General features: G+C 39.0%; 1 protein-coding gene and 1 long non-coding RNA gene across 5 annotated transcripts in view; one reads left to right on the forward strand and one right to left on the reverse strand.

Annotated features, from left to right (window-relative positions):
- The window catches only part of GEMIN2 (gem nuclear organelle associated protein 2), a 29,430-nt gene extending 14,088 nt beyond the window's left edge, over positions 1–15,342 (reverse strand). The window contains exons 1-9 of one of the 4 annotated variants that reach the window (XM_079767296.1): positions 15,148–15,340; positions 14,702–14,786; positions 12,333–12,422; positions 12,005–12,064; positions 9,122–9,235; positions 6,429–6,473; positions 4,357–4,425; positions 2,025–2,120; positions 676–786 (exon numbers count right to left, since the gene is read on the reverse strand). In XM_079767296.1, coding sequence (XP_079623422.1) covers positions 2,055–2,120; positions 4,357–4,425; positions 6,429–6,473; positions 9,122–9,235; positions 12,005–12,064; positions 12,333–12,422; positions 14,702–14,786; positions 15,148–15,284 — 666 coding nt within the window. In that variant the 5' untranslated portion in view covers positions 15,285–15,340 and the 3' untranslated portion in view covers positions 676–786; positions 2,025–2,054. Of the gene's footprint in view, positions 1–675; positions 2,121–4,356; positions 4,426–6,428; positions 6,474–9,121; positions 9,236–12,004; positions 12,065–12,332; positions 12,423–14,701; positions 14,787–15,147 lie in introns of those variants that run through there. The other 3 variants (XR_013813345.1, XM_079767295.1, XM_079767294.1) reach the window with 3 other exon arrangements.
- A 91-nt stretch (positions 15,343–15,433) lies between these two features.
- On the forward strand, positions 15,434–18,727 carry LOC307099151. The gene is made up of 3 exons (XR_013813496.1): positions 15,434–15,516; positions 15,967–16,036; positions 18,621–18,727. It is a non-coding gene; the product is annotated as an uncharacterized lncRNA (long non-coding RNA).
- Positions 18,728–21,494: the final 2,767 nt, after the last annotated feature.

Consider the following 21,494-nt stretch of genomic DNA (forward strand, 5'->3'; position numbering starts at 1 on the left):
TAAGTTCGTTTGGGCCACATCACAATAGCCTAATGAAAGAACTATGGAATAGTCAAGTTTACATTTTGTGGAGGGAAAGGAGGGATGAAAAAAATCAGAAGTGGGTTTAATAGGGCTTTAATTTTTATTGTAATGCTACATGTGAGTTAGAGGGTCTGATGGGAGAAATTCAAATCAATCATTGGGCTAGAGATTGCTAGGTGACTACACCAGCTTCTTATGTCCCCTTATTATGAAGCTCATTTTCAGCCAGGCACACTGCCACCCAGCTAAAAGTAAACTTTTTCCAGTTTCTTATGGCCGTGTGACTAAATCCTGGTCAATGAGCTACATAGCCAGATGTGCTGTGGAACCTCTGGGAAGTCTCTTAAAGAGGATGATGGCCTTCTTTTTTTCTTTCCAACTGCTTATAATGAACTTATAGTGGCCAAGGCTCCAGCAGCCATCTGGATCTTGAGGTGAGCTGAGGATGGAAGCCACACATGACAGAACTCAAAGGCCTGGGTTACTGCCATCCTAAATTTGATCAACCTACCTTCAGCCTTTCTTTATCGAAGAAAAAGTTCTGTTTTTTTGGAGGCTCTTCTATTATGTGGCCAAATCTAATCCTGACTGATAAAATATTCCATCTTTTCTTATTTCATTGGAATCTTTTATCACCATATTGCAACTTACCACTAAAAGCCTCACTTCAGAGCATCTTCTTGCAAGTTGTCGAATCAGTGAATGAGCCTCGGGTAATAAAGGTTTTTCAAGACAAGCCAATAAAGCATAAAACCATCTTCCCTAAATAGAATTTTAAAAAATAGTAAGTAGGGAAATATTGCATCATCATGTTTCAACATATTTTTAAAATATTCAAAGTTGTGTCTGGTTATTTGCTATGAATAATTTCATACGTTCATACATAAACGGAGAACGTTTAACTGTATAATGTTTGGATATAGATAACAAAAGGTCATCTAGCTAGCCAGGTGATAGCTTTTGTATCTTCTACCTTTAGACACAGAACATTAGATACTTCAAAATAGTCTTCACCCAGAAGAGTTGGTTTCAGAGAGTCTTATTACAATTATAGTCCCAATTCATAGGTAGAAAACTGCATTAAGATGTGTATGAGTCCTTGAAAAATTAAGATACATTTTTCCTTTGCCTTCTATAGACAGATATACAAGTCATGTTGTAATTTTTTTGTCTGCAGAAATGCATTTTATTTTATTATTTTATTTTCTTCATGCTCACCCAAGGAGGGAGGATATTTTTTCCATTGATTTTCAGAGAGAGTGGAAGGGAGTGGGGAGGAGGAGAGAGAGAAAGACATCGATGTGAGAGAGACACATCAGTTGGTTGCTTCCCACATGCGCCCTGACCAGGGCTGCCCGACCAGGACCAGGGATTGAACCTGAAACCAAGGTACTACATGCCCTAGATCGGGAACCAAACCTGAGACCCCTCGGTCTGCTCATATTATAATTTTAAAACTTTGTCCCCTGGGTCTATACAAAGGAACTATATTCTAGATGAAATAATGTTTTGATACTTCTATAGATACCATGCAAGCTAAATTTATTCCCATCCCATTTTAAAAAGGGTTTTTCTTTTTAATTACAAAAATAATACTAAATGCATTAAAACTAAAGAATACAAAACACACAAAGAAAAAATGAATCTGAAATCCCACCATCTAGATAAACTTGCTGCTAATTTTTAAAATGTTCACCTTTCTCCCTAGTTCATTGGTCGGCAAACTCATTAGTCAACAGAGCCAAATATCAACAGTACAACGACTAAAATTTCTTTTGAGAGCCAGATTTTTTAAACTTCTTCTAACGCCACTTCTTCAAAATAGATTCGCCCAGGCCATGGTATTTTGTGGAAGAGCCATACTCACGGGGCCAAAGAGCCGCATGTGGCTCGCGAGCCGCAGTTTGCCGACCATGGCCCTAGTTGGTTTGGCTCTATGGTTAGAGTGTTGGCCCAAAGGCTGAAGGGTCCCCGGTTTGATTCCAGTCAAGGGCACATACCTCGGTTACAGGCTCCATCCCTAGTCCCGGTCAGGCACGTGCAGGAGGCAAACAATCAGTGTGTCTCTCTGTCTCTCCCCTTCTCTTCCACTCTCTCTAAAAATCAATGGAAAAAATATCCTTGGGTGAGGGTTAACAAAATAAATAAAAACGTTCACCTTTTCCTATGAAAACACACAGCTTTTAAAAATAAAGTTTCACGCCCTAGCTGGTTTGGCTCAGTGGATAGAGCGTCAGCTGGTGGACAGAAGGATCCCGGGTTCGATTCCGGTCAAGGGCCCATGCCCGGGTTGCGGACTCGATTCCCAGTAGGGGGTGTGCAGGAGGCAGCTGGTCAATGATTCTCTTTCATCATTGATGTATCTATCTCTTTCTCCCTTTCTCTGAAATCAATAAAAATATATTAAAAAAATAAGACTACATTTCTAAAAAAACTATTAAGACAAGTAAATACCAAGTAATACCAAGTAAAGAAATTTTAGAAAGGTTCCTTTTCCTTTTTGCTAGTTTATAATATGCTGGTTTTTACTTTAAACACTGATATTCTCAATACTAGAGTTCTGATGATATGGTTATTTGAATGGGGGAACTGAACACTACTGATTTTAGAGACAGATTACTCAAAATAAGACTCAAATATTAATCTGGTTAAAATTTAGTAAATCATTTGTCAGTGGCTCAGAAATACTTTAATGGTTTCTCTGGCAAATATAGGTACACTTTTTGGTAATATGCTTTCACTAATTAACAGGAAATGCCAAACTTATCACCCTCTAGTAATCTTTATAAGTTTTTTAAAAAAATCTTACAACAGCCCTGGCTGGTGTGGCTCAGTTGGTTGGGCATCGTCCCATGCACGGAAAGGTTACAGGTTTGATTCCGGCCCATGTTGGGGGCTTGATCCCCGGGTGGGGATGTACAGGGAGCAGCCCATCGATGTTTCGCTCTGGCATGGATGTTTCTCTCTCTCCCTCTCCCTTTCTCTCTCTAAAATATCAATAAAAATATTTTTTAAGATCTTACAACAAAGTTAAAAAATAAATATTAAATGAAGAGAAGGAAAATAGATAATACAGACAAGAGGTCATTATTAGACAGAAGGAAATGCTATAAAATTTAAAGTTCAATATCTAGATTTCAATGAAAAAGTAGCCTAAGAATATGAGCAAAGGACAGCTAATATACCAGTGCATGGAAAAAACATCCTGTTTCACTGGTATTGAAAGAAATGTAAATTACATTGACTCTAAAGTACTACTATAAATTCACTAAATTTGAAAAACACAGATTACAAAATGATAGATTGAACCATCATATGGAATTATTGATAATCAAAGGTTTTTAACTTATAAAAAAATGGTGATTTCATATGGTTCAACTTAAACTAAGGTTGCAGGGAAGAGAACTAACTTTTAGCAGCCATAACTGATACATTATAAACTCCTTCATTTCTTCTGGAAAGTAATCTGGTGGAATGTAACAAAGACTTTTAAAATCTGGATTCAATAATTCTACTCTATAAATAGCCTAAGAAATTACTATACGTTCATATTTTAGTCATGACTGCAAAATATAAGGAAGAATCCAAATGGTCAATAATGAATCAATGTAGATTATGAGATATTAAGACAATGGCGTTTATGTGATCTGTATTTTTCAAATTTAGTGAAGGTTAAAAAAAAAAAGAGCTGTGAATATGAAGCAATAAAATAGAGGGGCAGTGTAGCATAGTTGTTAAGAGTATATAGTCAGGTTACCTAGGCATGATCTCAGTTCTGCCAGTTATAATCTGTGTGACCTTAAGCAAGTTACTGAATCCCTATGTTCTCTAGTTTCCTATCTATAAAATGGAAATAATAATAATAGTTGATAAGTTATTAGAGGATTCAAGGAGTTATTACATACAAAGTCCTTTGAACAATATCTGGCACAAAGTGTTATTATTGTTGTTATTTCTGACATGCTTTTGTGAGTTGAATTTCAATGAGATTTTAGAAAATGCGTTTCAAACTTCTTTAAGCCAGTGCCACTCAAAATGGGGTCTGCAGACTGGTTGCTAGTTGGTTACTGGTCTGCAACGAGATAAGCAGACTGTCCCAGGATAAAAATCAACTGCTCAGTGGACATTTTCTCCCCAAAAGCAAGACTTTCTCAATGAAGAAAGTAGTATGTTGATTTATATTCTAGTGTAAGTTTCTTGTTTCACTGCAAACAAACATCGTTTGCATTATACATAGAGGTATAAAAAATATATGTAATACATACATATCTATAAATACTGTAGAGTATATAATTTTGTCTGAATTATGAAAATGAAAAGATATAACACTACCAATTCTGGAGTAAAGTCTCTTTCTCCAAACCAATTACTCAGATATTCCAATACACTGGTTACTGTTGCCTAAAAAAAAGGGCGGAGAAGGTGGAAGAATTGCATTAGTAGTAAAACAATGACAAGTTCAAAATGAGTTTCATTAAGTTAGTAAGACAGCAATTCTGATATTTAAAGTGGCCTCAGTCTTTAGACTTCCAGAGAAAACTGTGGCTCTATTTAGTAATTTGATTAGATGGCTTACTCAGTGAGAAGAGGCTTTTAAGATAAATTTTCTTACACACTTTCAAGTATCAATACCTTGGTTTAAATCCTAATATTTAGTATGTAACTACTAATTTAGGTTATCACTACTTCAAAAATTCCATGTGCTCTTAAAAAAAAGTCTCTGCATAAATACCTTCATTTATTTTCATTGAAACATTGTATAAATCTGAACAGAAAGTTAGCTAGAGAAAGATCTGTTTTAAAACTATACACACAGGCCCTAACCAGTTTGGCTCAGTGGATAGAGCGTCGGCCTGCGGACTGAAGGGTCCCAGGTTCGATTCCAGTCAAGGGCATGTACCTTGGTTGCGGGCACATCCCCGGTAGGAGGTGTGCAAGATGCAGCTGATCAATGTTTCTCTCTCATTAATGTTTCTAACTCTCTATCCCTTTCCCTTTCTCTCTGTAAAAAAAATCAATAAAAAAAAACAACAAAAAAAACCCCACACAATTATACACACAGAATGTATCAAATTGTTAAAAATATTATCTGCCTTGCCCTACCTGGTTTGGCTTAGTGGATAGAATGTCAGCCTGTGGACAGAAGGGTCTCAGGTTCGATTCCAGTCAGGGGCATGTGCCTTGGTAGCAGGCTTCTCCCGGGACCAGGCACTGGTCAGGGCTCGTGCAGGAGGCAACCAATCGATGTGTTTCTCTCACATCAATGTTTCTGTCTTCCCTCTCTCTTCCACTCTCTCTAAAAATCAATGGAAAAATGTCCTTGGGTGAGGATTAAAAATATATATATACAATGAGTGGCCAGATTATTATGATCTCTGAACGCATAATAATCTGGCCACTCAGTGTGTGTATATGAATTCATGCATGGGTGGGGTCCAGCCAGCCTGGCCAGAGGGAGGGGACATGGGCAGTTGGCCGGCCTGCCTGCTGGTTGAACTCCTGGTCGAGGGGACAATTTGCATATTAGCCTTTTATTATATAGGATATACACTGAGTGGCCACATTATTATGCGTTCAGAGATCATAATAATCTGGCCACTCAGTGTATATTATCTGCCTTATTTTTAGTTGGACACTTAAAAATAATCTGATGGAATTTAGTGTGACCACTATGGTATCTTAATACAAATAATCAATTAAGTGAAACTGTAAGCCAGTAAAATTAAGACAGAATATAAAAATTTCAGCTTCCAAGGGTATCCAATGCTATGTTAAGACAAAGCGAACTTTTTTGGTGGTCTTTAAATGGATAGTTACTAGTCCTAAAAGTCTGAAGAAACAAAATCCATCTTTCTCCATTTTATCCAAGAAATGTATGTAGTGGTTAAGTTTTGGGGGAGTCAAAAGTTATATGTATATTTTCAACTGCAGTGGGTCAGTGTCCCTAACCCCAGTGCTATTCAAGAGTCAACTGTATTTTACCTGTAATACAATATATAGGCTATCTGGAATTAGAAATAGCAATCTAACCTTAGTATTTACTTCAAACCCCAGAATCTAAGACTGAAATATATACAATAGTTTAGCACCATGATTAAGAGTATCAGTTCTAGAATTAGGCCACTCTGGTATTGAACACCAGTGCTGCCATTAAAACTTACTGGAAAAATAGCTTAACCTTTAATTTTGTTTCCTCTTCTCTAAAAAGGGGATACGTGTTATTAATAATAGCTCCCTATACAGGGTGGCATTAAGGATTAAATAAGAAATGTTAAAGAATTTAGAAAACACACACACAAGAGTTTAGGACAGGGTCTTGCATAAATATTTAGTAAATGTATTCAAATTCTTTCACACACATCACAAACAAAAGAATGCATATATCCTTATTAGATAGACTTTACCTGATTCATTCTGCTAACAATACTAAGCAAGGGAGGAAAACCAATCTGAAAGAAAAATGAGATTGAAATTTACTAAATAGTGTTATAAGGAGGGATTGAATTTTTTTTCAAACTGGTGGATTTTTCATCACACTATTATTTAGAAACAAAAACGGCTATAAAACAAAATTCCTTTATTGCCTATTATAATAAAATGTTCCATGAAGTATTACATTGGTAATGCCCCCCAAATAATGTCTTGAAATCTGAATATGTAAATTTAAAAATAAAAAATTATTTCCGTAATTAAAATGTTAAAGTATGAAAAATTTTTAAAAAGATACTGATATTATTAATACTATAACATAAATATGTGATACACTTTTTTTGTGTGAATCCTCATCTGAAGATACTTTTTTCCACTGATTTTTTTAGCGCGTATGGAAGGGAGGGGGAAAGAGAGAAACATTGATGTCAGAGACACATCAACTGGTTGCCTCCCTCACATCCTGACAAGGGCTGGTGACCGGGGGCCAGGGACTGGGCCTGCAACCGGGGTACGTGGCCTTGACTGTGCCTTTGACCAGAATTGAACCTTCAACCCTTCTGTCTACAGGCCAACACTGTAACCACTGAACAAACTGGCCAGGGCTGATACAATCTTTTAAAAAATCTTCAGCTAGCCTTGCCTAGTATGACTTGTTTGGAGCGTTGTCCAATTCACTAAAAGGTGGCCGGTTCAATTCCCAGTCAAGGCACATACCCAGGTTGCAGGTTCCATCCGCGGTTGGGGCACATGCGGGAAGCAACCAATCAATGTTTTTCTCTCTCAAAATCAATTAAAACACCCCCACAAATAAATAATTCATTGAGTATTTAAAAAGAATCTTCAGCTAAAGCCAATATTTTCAAGAATAAAGGGCAGTTGAATTAGAATGACTTTTTTCAAACCTAATCTGATTCAAATTTTTAAATTCTACTTTGCAGCTTAATGCTGAAAGCATTGATTATGAAAATAGCATAGACTTGTGAGAAACTTAAGAGGACATGTGCCCAGCCAGCGTGGCTCAGTGGTTGAGCATCAACCTATGAAGCAGGAGGTCAAGGTTCAATTTCTGGTTAGGGCACATGTTCAGGTTGTGAGCCCAATCCTCAGTGTGGGGCGTTCAGGAGGCAGGCAGCTGATCAATGATTCTCTTTCATCATTGATGTGTCTATTTCTCTCTCCCTCTCCCTTCCACTCTAAAATAAATAAAAAATATATATATATTTTAAAAAAGAATAGGTTGTATAAGAAACAGTGCCAAATTAGTTCCCCTGGAGATCTGAATCTATTTTTCACTCTCATCACATATATGAGAATACCTGTTTTCCCAGCCCTATCAACACAGTATATCAAGCTTTCTTTGCCAATATATTACCTGAAAAAATAGCAGCTCAATATAGTTACAAGTTACATTTTATTACAAGTGAGTTTGTGCATCTTCTCATATAAGAACAATTTGTATTTCCTTTCTGTGAGGTCTATTTGTATTATTGGACTATTGTTTGTTTTTAATTGAGTTCTCAGTCTTTTTAGTGATTTTTAGAAAAACACAATGTGGTACCATGTAGCACACAATAAATACCTATTCAACAGAACAGAACAACATAATATAGAGTTAATAGTAATGCCGGAAAAAAAAAAATAGTAATGCCGAGCCGAAACCGGTTTGGCTCAGTGGATAGAGCATCGGCCTGCGTACTCAAGGGTCCCAGGTTCGATTCCGGTCAAGGGCATGTGCCTTGGTTGCGGGAACATCCCCAGTAGGGGGTGTGCAAGAGGCAGCTGATCGATGTCTTTCTCTCATCGATGTTTCAAACACTCTATCCCTCTCTGTAAAAAAAAAAAAAAAAGTAATGCCGATGTATGCAGAGGGTTCCATAGAAACATCTGCAAACTGGAGGGCAGGTGAATCCTGAAGGACAAGGAGTTGTCCACATAATTTATGAAGCTTTATGAAATTTAAATGTACTCTCAGCATTCCATCTCCAGAATACGAAATTTAGTAAGGATTTTTAAGAACATCCCTCATCATGTCATATGTTTTCCTGTTTCCCTGCCACTTGTCATTCATTGTTCGACCCATGACTAACAATTTTTTAAAAAATCCTATCTAATTAAAACATTAATGATATGAAGCCAACCTAAAAAATGTCACAGTATGTTGTTTCAGAAACTGGGATACCAATTTTTAAATTAAAGAAGTAATACGCTAAGTTAGGGGTTGGCAAACATTTTCTGTAAATGACCAAACTAAATATTTTAGGCTTTGCCAACCACACACTGTCTTAGTCACATATTATTAGTTTGTTTTTTATAACCCTTAAAAAATATAAAAACCATTCTTAGCTCATGAGCTGTATAAAAAATAGGCTGTGGACTGGACTTGGACTAGGTTGCAGCTTGCTGATGATGGCCCAACTGGCATGGCACCGTGGTTGGGCGTCTAGGATGAACCAGGAGGTCAGGGTTCAATTCCCGGATGGGGCACATGCCTGGGTTGCAGTTCTATTCCCGGGGTAGAGTGTGTGGGAGGCAGCCGATCAATGATTCTCTCTCATCATTGATGTTTCTCTCTCCCTTCCTCTCTGAAATCAATAAAAATATATATTAAAAAAAAGAGATGCACTAGAACTAGAATACTTTGTTGTTTTAACTACTTATCACCTACTTGTATATAATCTATTCCAGGACTTTCATTTTTAGCTGGTTCAACAGCCCCTTCAGAACATAACCTTTCACCCAGACAAAATTTTTTCCAGCCTTCTTCATCTTCAGATTTTGGCTAAAAGAAAAAAAAAAAAATTTACTTATTTCTATGTATTGTTAAAATACAGAACCATGAAAAAAGAAATGAAGATTCTTCCATAGTTCCACCACATCAACACAAAAATATGGTACCTGTTATGGATTAAATTATGTCCCTCCCCAAATTCAAATGTTGAAAACTTAATCCCCAGTACCTCAGGATGTGACTATACTTGGAGACAGGGCCTTTATAGAGGTGATTTAGGTAAATTGCCGAATGGGCCCAAATCCAATCTGACTGGTGTCCTTGGAAGAAGAGGAAATTTGGACACACAGAGAGACACTGGGGATGTGTGTGCGCAGAGGAAAGACTATGCAAACAATGAGAAGACAGCATATGCAAGCCAAAGAGAGAGGCCTTGAGAGAAACCAAACCTACTGACACTTTGATATTATATTTCTAACCTAATGAGAAAGTAAATTACTATTTGTTAAGCTATCTAGTTTGTGGTATTTTGCTATGGGGGCCCCAGCAAACTACTACAGTGCCCAACTGGTCATACCATATGTGGGACATTTTTACTTTAATGGACACTAACAAGCAAGGGAATGCTCAAAAAAGGATGATAAACATGGAAACTGGTGTGAAAAAGAATACACATTAAGAATGCTAACAAGAGCGCTGGCCGGTGTGGCTCAGTTAGTTGAGCATCATCCCATGCACTGAGAGGCGCCAGTTTGATTCCGTCAGGGAACATACCAGGATTTCAGACCGATCCCCAATAGGGGGCATGCAGGAGACAGCCAATTGATGTTTCTTGATGTTTCTCTCTCTCTCTCTCCTTTTCCCTTTCTCTCTCTCTAAAATACAAGCCTCTCCTGCCTCCGCAACAGTGTTACTGAACAGCAGCAGCAGCAGGCGCAGCAGGGCCGGGATGAGTGGGAGCGGCGAGGCGCCTGGCCTGGGCTCGGGCTCCTTCCTGGCCGCCTGCCACTTTGCGCACTACTACTTCCCTTGGAGGATGTCAGGTTGCCAGTTTTGACCCAATCCCCGCAGGCCTGACCAGATTGCAAAAGGGAACAGGTCAGGCTGAGGGACCCCACCATGCATGAATCTGTGCACCAGGCCTCTAGTTATTATGTAATATTCCTGTGTTGGTGGATCATAATTTATTGAATCAATTATGTTAGGTCATTTCATTTTTAAGAATTATGTCATCATTATGTTACTGATGTGGCTTCTTTTTTGAATTAGTAAGCATGTACACAAAGTCCTTATTCTGAGTAAGAAAAAAATAATATATCTACCTACCTACCCTTACCTCCTTTTTTACTATGAGGCTTCACAGCATAGAGAAAGGCTTTAGAGTAAGACAAAGTTCAGTGGCTCCCAGCTATACTTTTTAAAAAATAATTAACTATTTAAATCAAAACCATCTTCGTTATTTACAGAGCAGCCTGCCATCAGGGACACCTACACGGGGGTCTCTAGAGGGCAGAAGAATATTTATATGGGGGTCAGGAAGGTCCCAGCTATATCTTTGATGAGTTAAATGGTCTGGGCAAGTGATGATAGTTCTTTCACTCTTTTTTAAGAGAGAACTTCCAACTGGTATGGAGAGGCTACATATTGAATCTCAGCTTTTAGCTGGTAGTCTCAGGAAGATTATGCAAGTGGCCTCTTCCATTTACACCAATATGTTACCATGTAAAAGATGTTATGAAGAACTACCTCGAAGCTGCTTCTAAAATTTGAAATCTATGAACCACCTAAAACTGAGCAAAATTATGTGTATAGGTGCATTTTGTCCCTCTGCAGATTAATAGCTTTCATTTGATTTCTCAGGAAAAATATGAAACTCCCTAAAAGGTTAAAACTATTGCCCTGATGTACATCTGAAATTAATATTATATCGTTTATCAACTATAATTGAAATATAGATTTTAAAAAAGGGGGGAAGCCCAGCTGGTGTGGCCCAGGGCTGGCCCAACGTGCAGGCAAGCCTCGGATGGCGGCTGCCCAGCCGTCCAGGGCCGCCCGAGGCTCAGGTAACCAGGGCTGGCCGAGGCTTTGCAAAGTAAGGTGCAAAGTGATGTATACAAATAAAAATAGTTTTATTAAGATAGTTATATTTGGCTGAGTGCTCCCCACTGATCCTGCTTTTTCCTCTGGCAATGTAAAATATAGCTATTTCTTCTTTGATTAGACAGCCCATCAAGTATGTGAGGTATATAATCATGTCTCCTTCCCTGGAAAAAACCTCCTTCGTTCTTGTTAGCATTCTTTTCTTTCTAAATATGTTTTTATTATTATATGTAAAGTCATTTTTCTTGAGTAACTGGTGTTTATTGCATGTAACATTGTCATATTAAAATCGTTTTTCTTGAAGATATTGTTTATTGCATGTAACATTATTATATTTAAGATCATTTTTCTTAAAAGATTAAGGTTTATTGCATGTAACATTATATCGTTACCCTTGAAATAAAAAAAAAATCAATGGAAATAATATCCTCGGGTAAGGATTATCAATAACAAAATAAACAACTTTGTGGAGGCCTAACAATTACCTATCCAAAATCTCCTAAAATGCTGTGGATCAAAACGGATATAAAATAACAACTTGCATTATTGATTTTATACTTTTAAGGCCACTAATATAATGGAATTGTTACTATTAAGGGTAGATGGGGAAAAAAAGAAAGTAATATGGACTAAGTAAATGAATCTTGAAAGACTGGAAGTAAATATGGACTATTTCAAATAAGTACACACTGTGCAATGTAAACAGAGAAACTTACATACCATGGTCACATTACTATCCAACTGTTGTGATTTCCAGTGACTTCTATGTCTGTTCACACTCTGTAGGAAGAAGAGTTAGACACTGAGCTTCAGAGAACGGATGACTGAAAAGAAATTAATTGTTGTACAACATTCTAATAATCCTAAAACTTGGAAAATATGTTTCAAACTGTATTATGTCTAATGATTATAATAATTTGGTAATTGATTCATAAATATTCTTTTCTTTACAGTTCACAATAAAAAAATCTTACTTTTTGAACTAAAGTCTAAATGCAGAAATAAATCTGAGGGACTTAATTTGATTAAATAATTAAAGTACACTTACCTGTCGAATAGTTGAAAATTGTGCCACCTGTTGCTGTTGCCACTGAAGTGTGGGGGAATAGCCTTGAGGAGCAGGTTGGCATCCTGAAAGCTAGAGATCAGTTTGTAATTTTTAGAATCAATGTTAGTGTTGTAACTAGCATCTCAGGCTTCTGAGAAGTAAAATCAACATGAACATTGAATAATACAGTAAATGATTAAGACTATTAAAAAAAGTACTTTTTGCTGATGCAAAAAAAGTAGGTAGGCATTTCACTTTACTATTTATGTCTGAGTTTAAAGTGTTAGGAGGCCTGGCCCATGCGGCTCAATTGGTTGAGTTTCATACCATGAAACAAAAGGTTGCTGGTTTGATTCCTGGTCAGGGCACATGCCCAATTTGTGGGTTCTATCCCTGGTTAGGGTGTATGCAACTGATCAGTGTTTCTCTCTCTCCTTCTCCCTCTCTCTCTCTAAAATAAATAAAAACATTATTTAAAAAAATAAAATGTTAGGAAAAGATCCTTATTTAGTCACTTTAATAAAAGCAATCTGGAATGTTTATAGTTGTAATATCTAAGAAATCTACATGCTATGAGTACTAAAGATATAATCTAGTCCTATCTTTCTAGAATAGCAAAAGTCTGAAACAAAAAGATAAGCCCCAAATAAACAATTTCAGTATAGGCAGAACATACTCAAATAATTTAAGACATTTGATCCTGAAAGGTCTACTTCTATTTCCTAAAACAATACATAATTCACAATTGATCACATATTGCCTTGAAATAAAACTTAGTGCAGCCCTAGCCGGTTTGGCTGTGGATAGAGCGTCAGCCTGTGGACAGAAGGGTCCTGGGTTCCATTCTGGTCCAGGGCACATGCCCAGGTTTCGGGCTCGATCCCCAGTAAGGGGCGTGCAAGAGGCAGCCAATCAATGATTCTCTCTCGTCATTGAGGTTTCTATCTCTCTCTCCCTCTCCCTTCCTCTCTGAAATCAATAAAAATATATTTTTAAAAAACCCAAAAAAACTTAGTGCGGTCACTTTTTAAAGCCAGGTATGTAAGGCATTATCTTGCATCAACTAAAAAAATACTTATATGAAACATTGAGTGTCTGAATTAAAATGTGCTAATTACAAATATCAGATAAAGGAATTACTTAGAACATAAAAGGAAAAGGATTTAACACAATTTAAAACTACTGCTCTGCCCTAACCAGTTTGGCTCAGTGGATAAAATGTCGGCCTTGGGACTCAAGGGCCCCAGGTTAGATTCTGATCAAAGGCATGTACCTTGGTAGCGGGCACATCCCCAGTGGGGAGTGTGCAGGAAGCAGCTGATCGATGTTTCTAACTCTCTATCTCTCTCCCTTCCTCTCTGTAAAAAATCAATAAAATATATTAAAACAAAACAAAACTGCTGCTCTCCTTTGACTTGAAATTAAATTCACATTCTCAAGAGAGACCTTCTGTGACTATCTAAAGTAGTTCTCCCTGTTATTTACTGGTCATTACGTATGTTAATTTTCTTCACACAGCAGTCACAATATATAATTATTTAATTTGTTCATTTATCATCTGTCTTCCTCAGAAGAGAGCAAACTCTATAAGGACAGGGGCCTTTTCTGTCTCATCCTCTGTTTATTCCCAGTGCCAGGCACAACCTAGCTGGCTGGTAAAATATGTGCCGGATAAATGAATGAAAATGTTCAGTGTACAAGTAGCTAAAAAAAAGGTTAAGATATATGAGTTTCTTTTCTTAAAAACAAAAACACACCCAGTCAAAATCTGAACATAATTTGCAGCAAACTACACTAAAATTCAATAGTACGATAAAAATTATGAAGATAATTGGACAAGTTTACTTAAGAATAAAGGTTATGCCCTGCCTGTGTGGCTCAGTGGTTGAGTGTATGAACCAGGAGGTCACAGTTGATTCCCAGTCAGGGCAAATGCGAGGCGCGGGCTTGATCCCCAGTAGGGGGCATGCAGGAGGCAGCCCATCAATGATTCTCTCATTATTGATGTTTCTACCTCTCTCTCCCTCTCCTTTCCTCTCTGAAATCAATAAAAATATATTTAAAAAAATAAAAAGAATAAAGGTTAGCATAAAGGACCCATTTAAAGACTTCTTTAGGATTGGATCATGTCCCCTAAGTATGAAGAGCAAATCTCTACAAATGCCAGGGCTACTGAGGGCTTCTTGTGGCAGTAAATGACAAGTGTCCTTTTGGAGGAAAAAATACAAGCAAATGTCTAACTTATCAGGGAGTAGTTGTCAAATACTGCATACATCTTAACTGATAGGTACTGTTGGATACCATAGGAAGAACCTTGGACTTTTAATTTGTGGGGGGTAAAAAATTCCCAGACGGGTAATAAAACTCACAGAAACATTCACACTTTGCTTCCTTTTCAACTTCTTTGGGTCAATTTGAGCCACCACAACGTCTGGACACTGAGCGGCTTCGATCCTACAAGTAAGTAACAAATGCAAGAGATGTGATTACATGTGCTTTGTTCATGTGTAATCCAACAAGCTATCCATTCCTACCGTTCAGTATGACATCAGAAAAAATAGTTCAGAACTACAATTGAGGTACTGATCAATCTATTTCTTAAATTATCTTGTCATGGGTACTCAAGTTTAATTATAAGTAAGTTCCTAGAAACTCGCCCACGTAAAGTCGTAATCAAGTGACCTGGATCCGACCGCAGCTGAGACCGGACCGAACCGAGGCGGGGCTTCATCACCCCGCGGGCTGGACGGGGCGTGCGGCGCCCGCCGGGGAACAGGAAGGGCGCCCGCCCACCCGCACAGGCCAAGTCACTCACTGGACCCGCCTCAAGTATTCCTGAGGCGTCCTCGGAGGGATGGAGGGGTCGAAACCTTCTGTCAAGTCGCAGGGCTCCACTGGCAACAGCCGGGGCATCAACTCTTCCACTGCAGACTCCGCGGGTACCCACGCCATGGTTTACAGCCCAGCGAGTCCCGCGTCTGGGTCACGGCGCAGGCGCACAAGCAGGCGCCTTGGGCGCGGAGTTGAGCCCGCGGCCGGCTGGCGGGGCGTGGTTGCGCATGCGCAGACCTGCCTGCTGCTCTCAGGCTCCTCGGTGCAAGGAAGACGAATTTAGTTCCTTGCAGTAGCGGTTCTGAAGTGTTTCTACGTGTGCACTCTTATACCCTCTGTACTCTTCCCTAAGGTTCGGGTAAAAACTGAGGATTGATAACTTTTATGCACCGCTAGTAGTGAGGGATCCTAAAATGTTTTTTTAAATTAATGAGCAAAATTACTGTAATTATCCTTTATTGACCTCTAAATTCTTAAACCCCTGGTAGACAGGTCACATACATCTCCTCATTTACTTTTTACAGCCTTTTGAAGTAGATGGTATTATCCCGGTTTTGAAAGGGAGGAAATCGACCTAAAGAGGGTATAAGTACTACCAACTGTGACTTTCTCCCAAAGGGGAAGAAAAGCCAATTCCAACCCAGATTTGTCTGAAGACAAATGAACAAAAATTTAATTTTCTTAGGAATCTCTTGTGCTTGGCTACTTCAAAGATCATTTTATATTTATCTGAAGTGAATATTACTCCTAGAATAACCATTAGTTTTTTATTTTTCAAAAAAGAACTCTTTTTAAATATAAGGAGTGCAAAGGATAAAACTAATGCTAACTAATGGAGTCACCATTATTAATCTTAGAGCCAATCTTGTGAGGTGAGTACTATTATCTCCATTTTACAAGTGAGCAATCAAGACGGAAATGATTTAGGTAACATTGGCTGGGTCACAAATTGCAAGAAAAAATGAAAGTATTAAATCTCAATTTTTCTAAACAAGCTCTGTGTGAATACAATTGACTTTTATTTATAAGGTTTATATTTATGTTTGATGCATTTGTGTGTGTGTGTTTTTTTTAAAACAAAAGCACTGCTTTAGCAATTGATTTAGATACCAGAATGTAACTTACTCAATTGAAGACCAAATGAGGACAGTCCTTAGGTTAAAAACTCCATGTATAAGAACATGGCAAAACTACACATGGATAAAGGAAGAATAGAGAGGAATAACAGAATGAACAAAGACTGACCTGGGAAATAATATTTTCCAAAAGGAGAGGTGTGTAATAAAGTACACTAATGATTTTGAAATGCTTCAAAAAAAGACAAAGGGATTTGGGCTAAGGCAGTTAATTGTGGAAAAGTGACTAGGAAGATAAGGGTTAGTTTAATAAGGTTTGTTTGTACAGATTTATGTTGGCCTTGAGTCCCCATTTCTGGTGGTAAGAATGTCTTCCTTCCTCCTGGCATAGGGAGGTGGACCTTTCAGATGGGAGTTTTATCTCCTGCTCTGAGGAAGAAAAGGGAAGATCTGAGTGCTCTTCTTGCATCTGCCATTTTCCAAATGCCTTAAACTCAAAATAATTAATATGCAAAGTGGCCAATTTGGGGGTGGCATGCTCTGAACCCCTATTCTACCTAGAAGTGTGACATCCTATCATATTGGTTAGGGGTGCATATTTGGTTTTCTTTAGTTGGTCCTAAATTGGAAGCATGGAAAAAATTAGGAAAACTGTTATTTTGGGACAATTATTATAGGGATTATTATTTGGCTTCTTGAATTGTTGCTAGTGCTAGCTGTCGAACTTCCTACAAGTTTGACTTATAGAAGGCTTCCCAGGCTAGTTACAATGGAATAATAGGTTGGTTTCCTGGGACGGTTGCTGCAGATTGTGGATCAGAGTCCTATTTGTTTTAAATATTCACCTGAGGATATGTTTTTATTGATTTTAGAGAGAGAGGAAGGGGGTGGGGGAGAGAGAGAGAGAAACATTATTGGCTGCCTCCTGTATGCACCCTGGCCAGGGATTGAGCCTGCAACCTAAGTATGTGCCCTGACTGAATCAAACCTGAAACCTTTGGGTGTGCGGGAAGACAGTCCAACCAACTGAGGTACCTGGCCAGCGCCAGAGTCCTATTTTTATCTTTATGGTCAGGCCATGTCCATTTGTATATCCAGTCTCAGCAGGTAGAAGAAAGAGTTCATTCAAGGCCTTATTGTTTAAGGAAGTACGTCATGTTGGAAAAGTTCGATAAAGGTCAGTATGTTGACGTATAGACAGTAGAGGATGAATAGTGCTGAACAGAGTTATGAGAAATGTAGCTGTGTATAGTTAATACAGGCTGGAGCAAAAGTAGGTTTACAGTTGTTTCTATGGAAAATGATACAATAACGAATAAACAGTAATACAAGAATAAACTCTGTGTTTCTCATACAACTGTAATCCTACTTTATCCCACCTGGTATTTATGGAGCATTCTCTTACCACCAGAACACTCCTGTGGTCACATGATTACTGAAACTTGGGAGATGTCTCACTAAGAAGGTACTAGAAGTAACATTTATTATAGGATTTGAGCTTTATAATATGATTTGGGAAGAGTGGAGCCTTGCTGTCAGGAAATAAGGATAATTCTGATGAATACGGTTCCTCATTAAAATTCCATGTGTGATTTTTCAGGCCTGACCATAAGCAACTACCAAGACTTTACTTGGCAGCTTCACAAGGAAAAACTGCCCTCTCCACGCTAGACTTGGTGTGCCCAGCCAATGGAAGGCAGTCTCTGAAGGAAGTTGCAGTCAAGGACTCAGGTCCCTCTTGCCCCCTTCCTCCCCCCACCTCTCTATTTAGAGGTCTCCTTATTCAGAAACTTTCCCACTCTGACTTAGCACCCAGTACTTGTCCACTCCAACATAAATCTGCAGGAGCCTTTTGTATTTTTTTTAAATCTTATTTAAAAAAAAAACGACAACAAAAAAACAAATAAAATAATTCTATTCCAACCTCCTTCATGGAGACCTCCAGACCTTCATGTTTGTGCCGGTCCATTGACCATCAACCAACATGCCATTTCATGGGTGTAATGGAACAGCGGGAATCAGTGCTTTCACCAGGTTTAGACTCTTGCTTATGCAATTGCAACAACTGATTAGAGGCTTCACTGTTACCTCCAAATTTTGGCTCGTTGTTGCTTTAATTGCCTATTTTAACACCTGACAGCCCAGGACTCTCTCCAGCTTTTCTGAGCACTTGGACACATTCTATGATTAGTTATCATTATCATTTTTATGTAGAGGTATAAGGAAGAAGGGAAGCTAATGGTATTAATTGGTAAGGAAGCAGCAGTCACTCAGATTAGCCAGGTTAGGGAAGTATTTGGTCATTTGTGGTTTGGACAATCTTTGTGATTTTGTCTGAGTTCAGACGTGATTACAGAGGGGTTCTGTTTTTATCCTTCAGGGTCACTGAGTGGCCTCGTCTGATGCTGGTGTGCTGTGGAATGATTAATATTCAACAGGAGAACAACATGGCCGAACGGTGAGAGCCCGGGCAGCTCCTGTCAACAGGTAGGCCCAGTTGATGGAGCCAGGCCAATTTCAGACTCTCAGAGGCTCCTTTTCTCTTTGTCAGGACTAAATGTTTTATATAGATTATCTCACTTAATCATCACAATATATTGTTATCCTAATTGGTAGGGACTATGGTTGTCTTCATTTTCAGATAAAGAAACTGTGGCTCAGGAAAGGTTACATGCCATGCCAAGGTCACACAAGTAGGAAGTGGATGGAATTGAGATTCTGTCCTGGGAGGTCAGACTTAGGAGCCATTGCTCTAAATCACTATGCTTCACATGACACAGCTTAGTAAAAATAAGTACATAAGTCCCCACTTCACATCATTGATAGGTTCTTGGAAACTGACTTTCAGCAAAATGATGTATACCGATTTCAGCAAAATTGGTATAAACAAGAGTTAAGTTCCCATGGCACAGTCACAAAAATATAACCAAACTTCTAAATAAAGACCCGAAACACTTTTTTTGTTTGTTTGTTATTTTGGTTAATTCTTACCTAAGGATATTATTCCATTGATTTTTTAAAATATATTTTATTGATTTTTTTTTTTAAAGAGAGGAAGGGAGAGGGAGAGAGAGTTAGAAACATCAATGAGAGAGAAACATCAAACAGCTGCCTCCTACACACGCCCTACTGGGGATGTGCCCGCAACCAAGGTACATGCCCTTGACCGGAATCGAACCTGGGACCCTTGAGTCCAAAGGCTACTGAGCCAAACCGGAGGGAGAAACATCAATGTGAGAGAGACGCATCACTTGGTTGCCTTCCGAACGGTCCCCATCAGGGCCAGGGATTGAGTGCTTGCAATTGAGTAGATGCTCTGGACCAGAATTGAACACGGGACCCTACAATTCGCAGGTGGATGCTCTATCCACTGAGCCAAACCAGCTAGGACCTGAAAAGCTTCTAATATTAAACAATGAAATAAATGTCAGCTATATATACATTTAAAAAAGATGAATAAAAATGCCCTGGCACGCCGAAACCCGTTTGGCTCAGTGGATAGAGCGTCGGCCTGCGGACTGAGGGGTCCCAGGTTCGATTCCGGTCAAGGGCATGTACCTTGGTTGCGGGCACATCCCCAGTAGGGGTTGTGCAGGAGGCAGCTGATTGATGTTTCTCTATCATCGATGTTTCTAACTCTCTATCCCTCTCTCTTCCTCTCTGTAAAAAATCAATAAAATATATATTTTTTAAAAAACTGCCCTGGCTGGACAAGAGGCATATGAAAACATGCTCAAAGTCACTAATCATCCGAGAGATGCAAAGCAATATGACAATGAGTTACCATTTCACACCTGTCAGAATGGCTATCATCAACAAATCAACAAACAACAAGTGCTGGCGAGGATGCGGAGAAAAAGGAACCCTCGTGCACTGCTGGTGGGAATGCAGACTGGTGCAGCCACTGTGGAGAACAGTATGGAGTTTCCTCAAAAAACTAAAAATGGAACTCCCATTTGACACAGTGATCCCACTTCTAGGAATATATCCCAAGAAACTAGAAACACCAATTAGAAAGGATATATGCACCCCTATGTTCATAGCAGCACAATTTACAATAGCTAAGATTTGGAAACAGCCTAGGTGCCCATCAGCAGATAAGTGGATTAAAAAACTGGTACCTCTACACAGTGGAATACTACGCTGCTGTAAAAAAGAAGGAGTTTTTACCATTTGCAACAGCATGGATGGAACTGGAGAGCATTATGCTAAGTGAAATAAGCCAGGCAGAGAAAGATAAATATCACATGATCTCACTCATTTATGGAATATAATGAACAACATAAACTGATGAACAAAAATAGATCCAGAGACAGAGAAACATTGATCAGACCATTAAACCTCAGAGGGAAGGTAGGGGAGGGTGGGGGTAAGGGGAAGAGATCAACCAAAGGACTTGTATGCATGCATATAAGCCTAACCAATGGACACAGACAACAAGGGGGTGAGGGCATAAGGGGATGAATAGGGGGGGGGTAATGAGGGAATAAGGACACATATGTAATACCGGAATCAATAAAGAAATTAAAAAAAAATGCCCTGGCTGGTTTGGCTCAGTGGATAGAGCGTCAGCCTGCGGACTGAGGGGTCCTGAGTTCAATTCTGGTCAAGGGCACATGCCTGGGTTGCTGGCTTGATCCCCATTGGGGGAGGTGCAGGAGGCAGCCAATCAATTGATGTTTCTATCTTTCCCTCTCCCTTCCTCTCTGAAATCAATAAAGATATTTTTAAAAAAATAAAAAAGATGAATAAAAACAAGTAAGGCTCTGGCCAGTGTGGTTCAGTAGTTAGAGTGTCAGCCCCCAAAACGAAGAGTCGCAGGTTCCATTCTTTTTTTTAAAATTACTTTATTGATTAAGGTATCACATATTTGTCCTCACCCCCCCCCCCCGCCCCATTCCCATCCCAAAGCCCTCCACATGCATGCCCCCACCCCCCTGTTGTCCATGATCACTGGTTAGGCTCATATGCAAGCACACAAGTTCTTTGGTTGATCTATCTCCCTTATCCCCACCCTCCCCTACCTTCCCTCTGAGGTCTGACAGTCTGATCGATGCTGTTCTTGTTCAGTCTATGTTGTTCATCTTTTCCCCTAGATGAGTGAGCTCATGTGCACAGGTTCCATTCTTGACAAGTGCACATCCCTGGTTTGCAGGTTCTATCCCCTGGTGCATGCAGGAGGCAACCAATCAATGTGTCTCTCTCACACTGATGTTTCTCTTTCGCCCCCTCCCTCCCTTCCACTTCCTCTAAA

Source organism: Cnephaeus nilssonii, assembly GCF_951640355.1.
Source record: "Cnephaeus nilssonii genome assembly, chromosome: 1".
NCBI lineage: Eukaryota > Metazoa > Chordata > Mammalia > Chiroptera > Vespertilionidae > Cnephaeus > Cnephaeus nilssonii.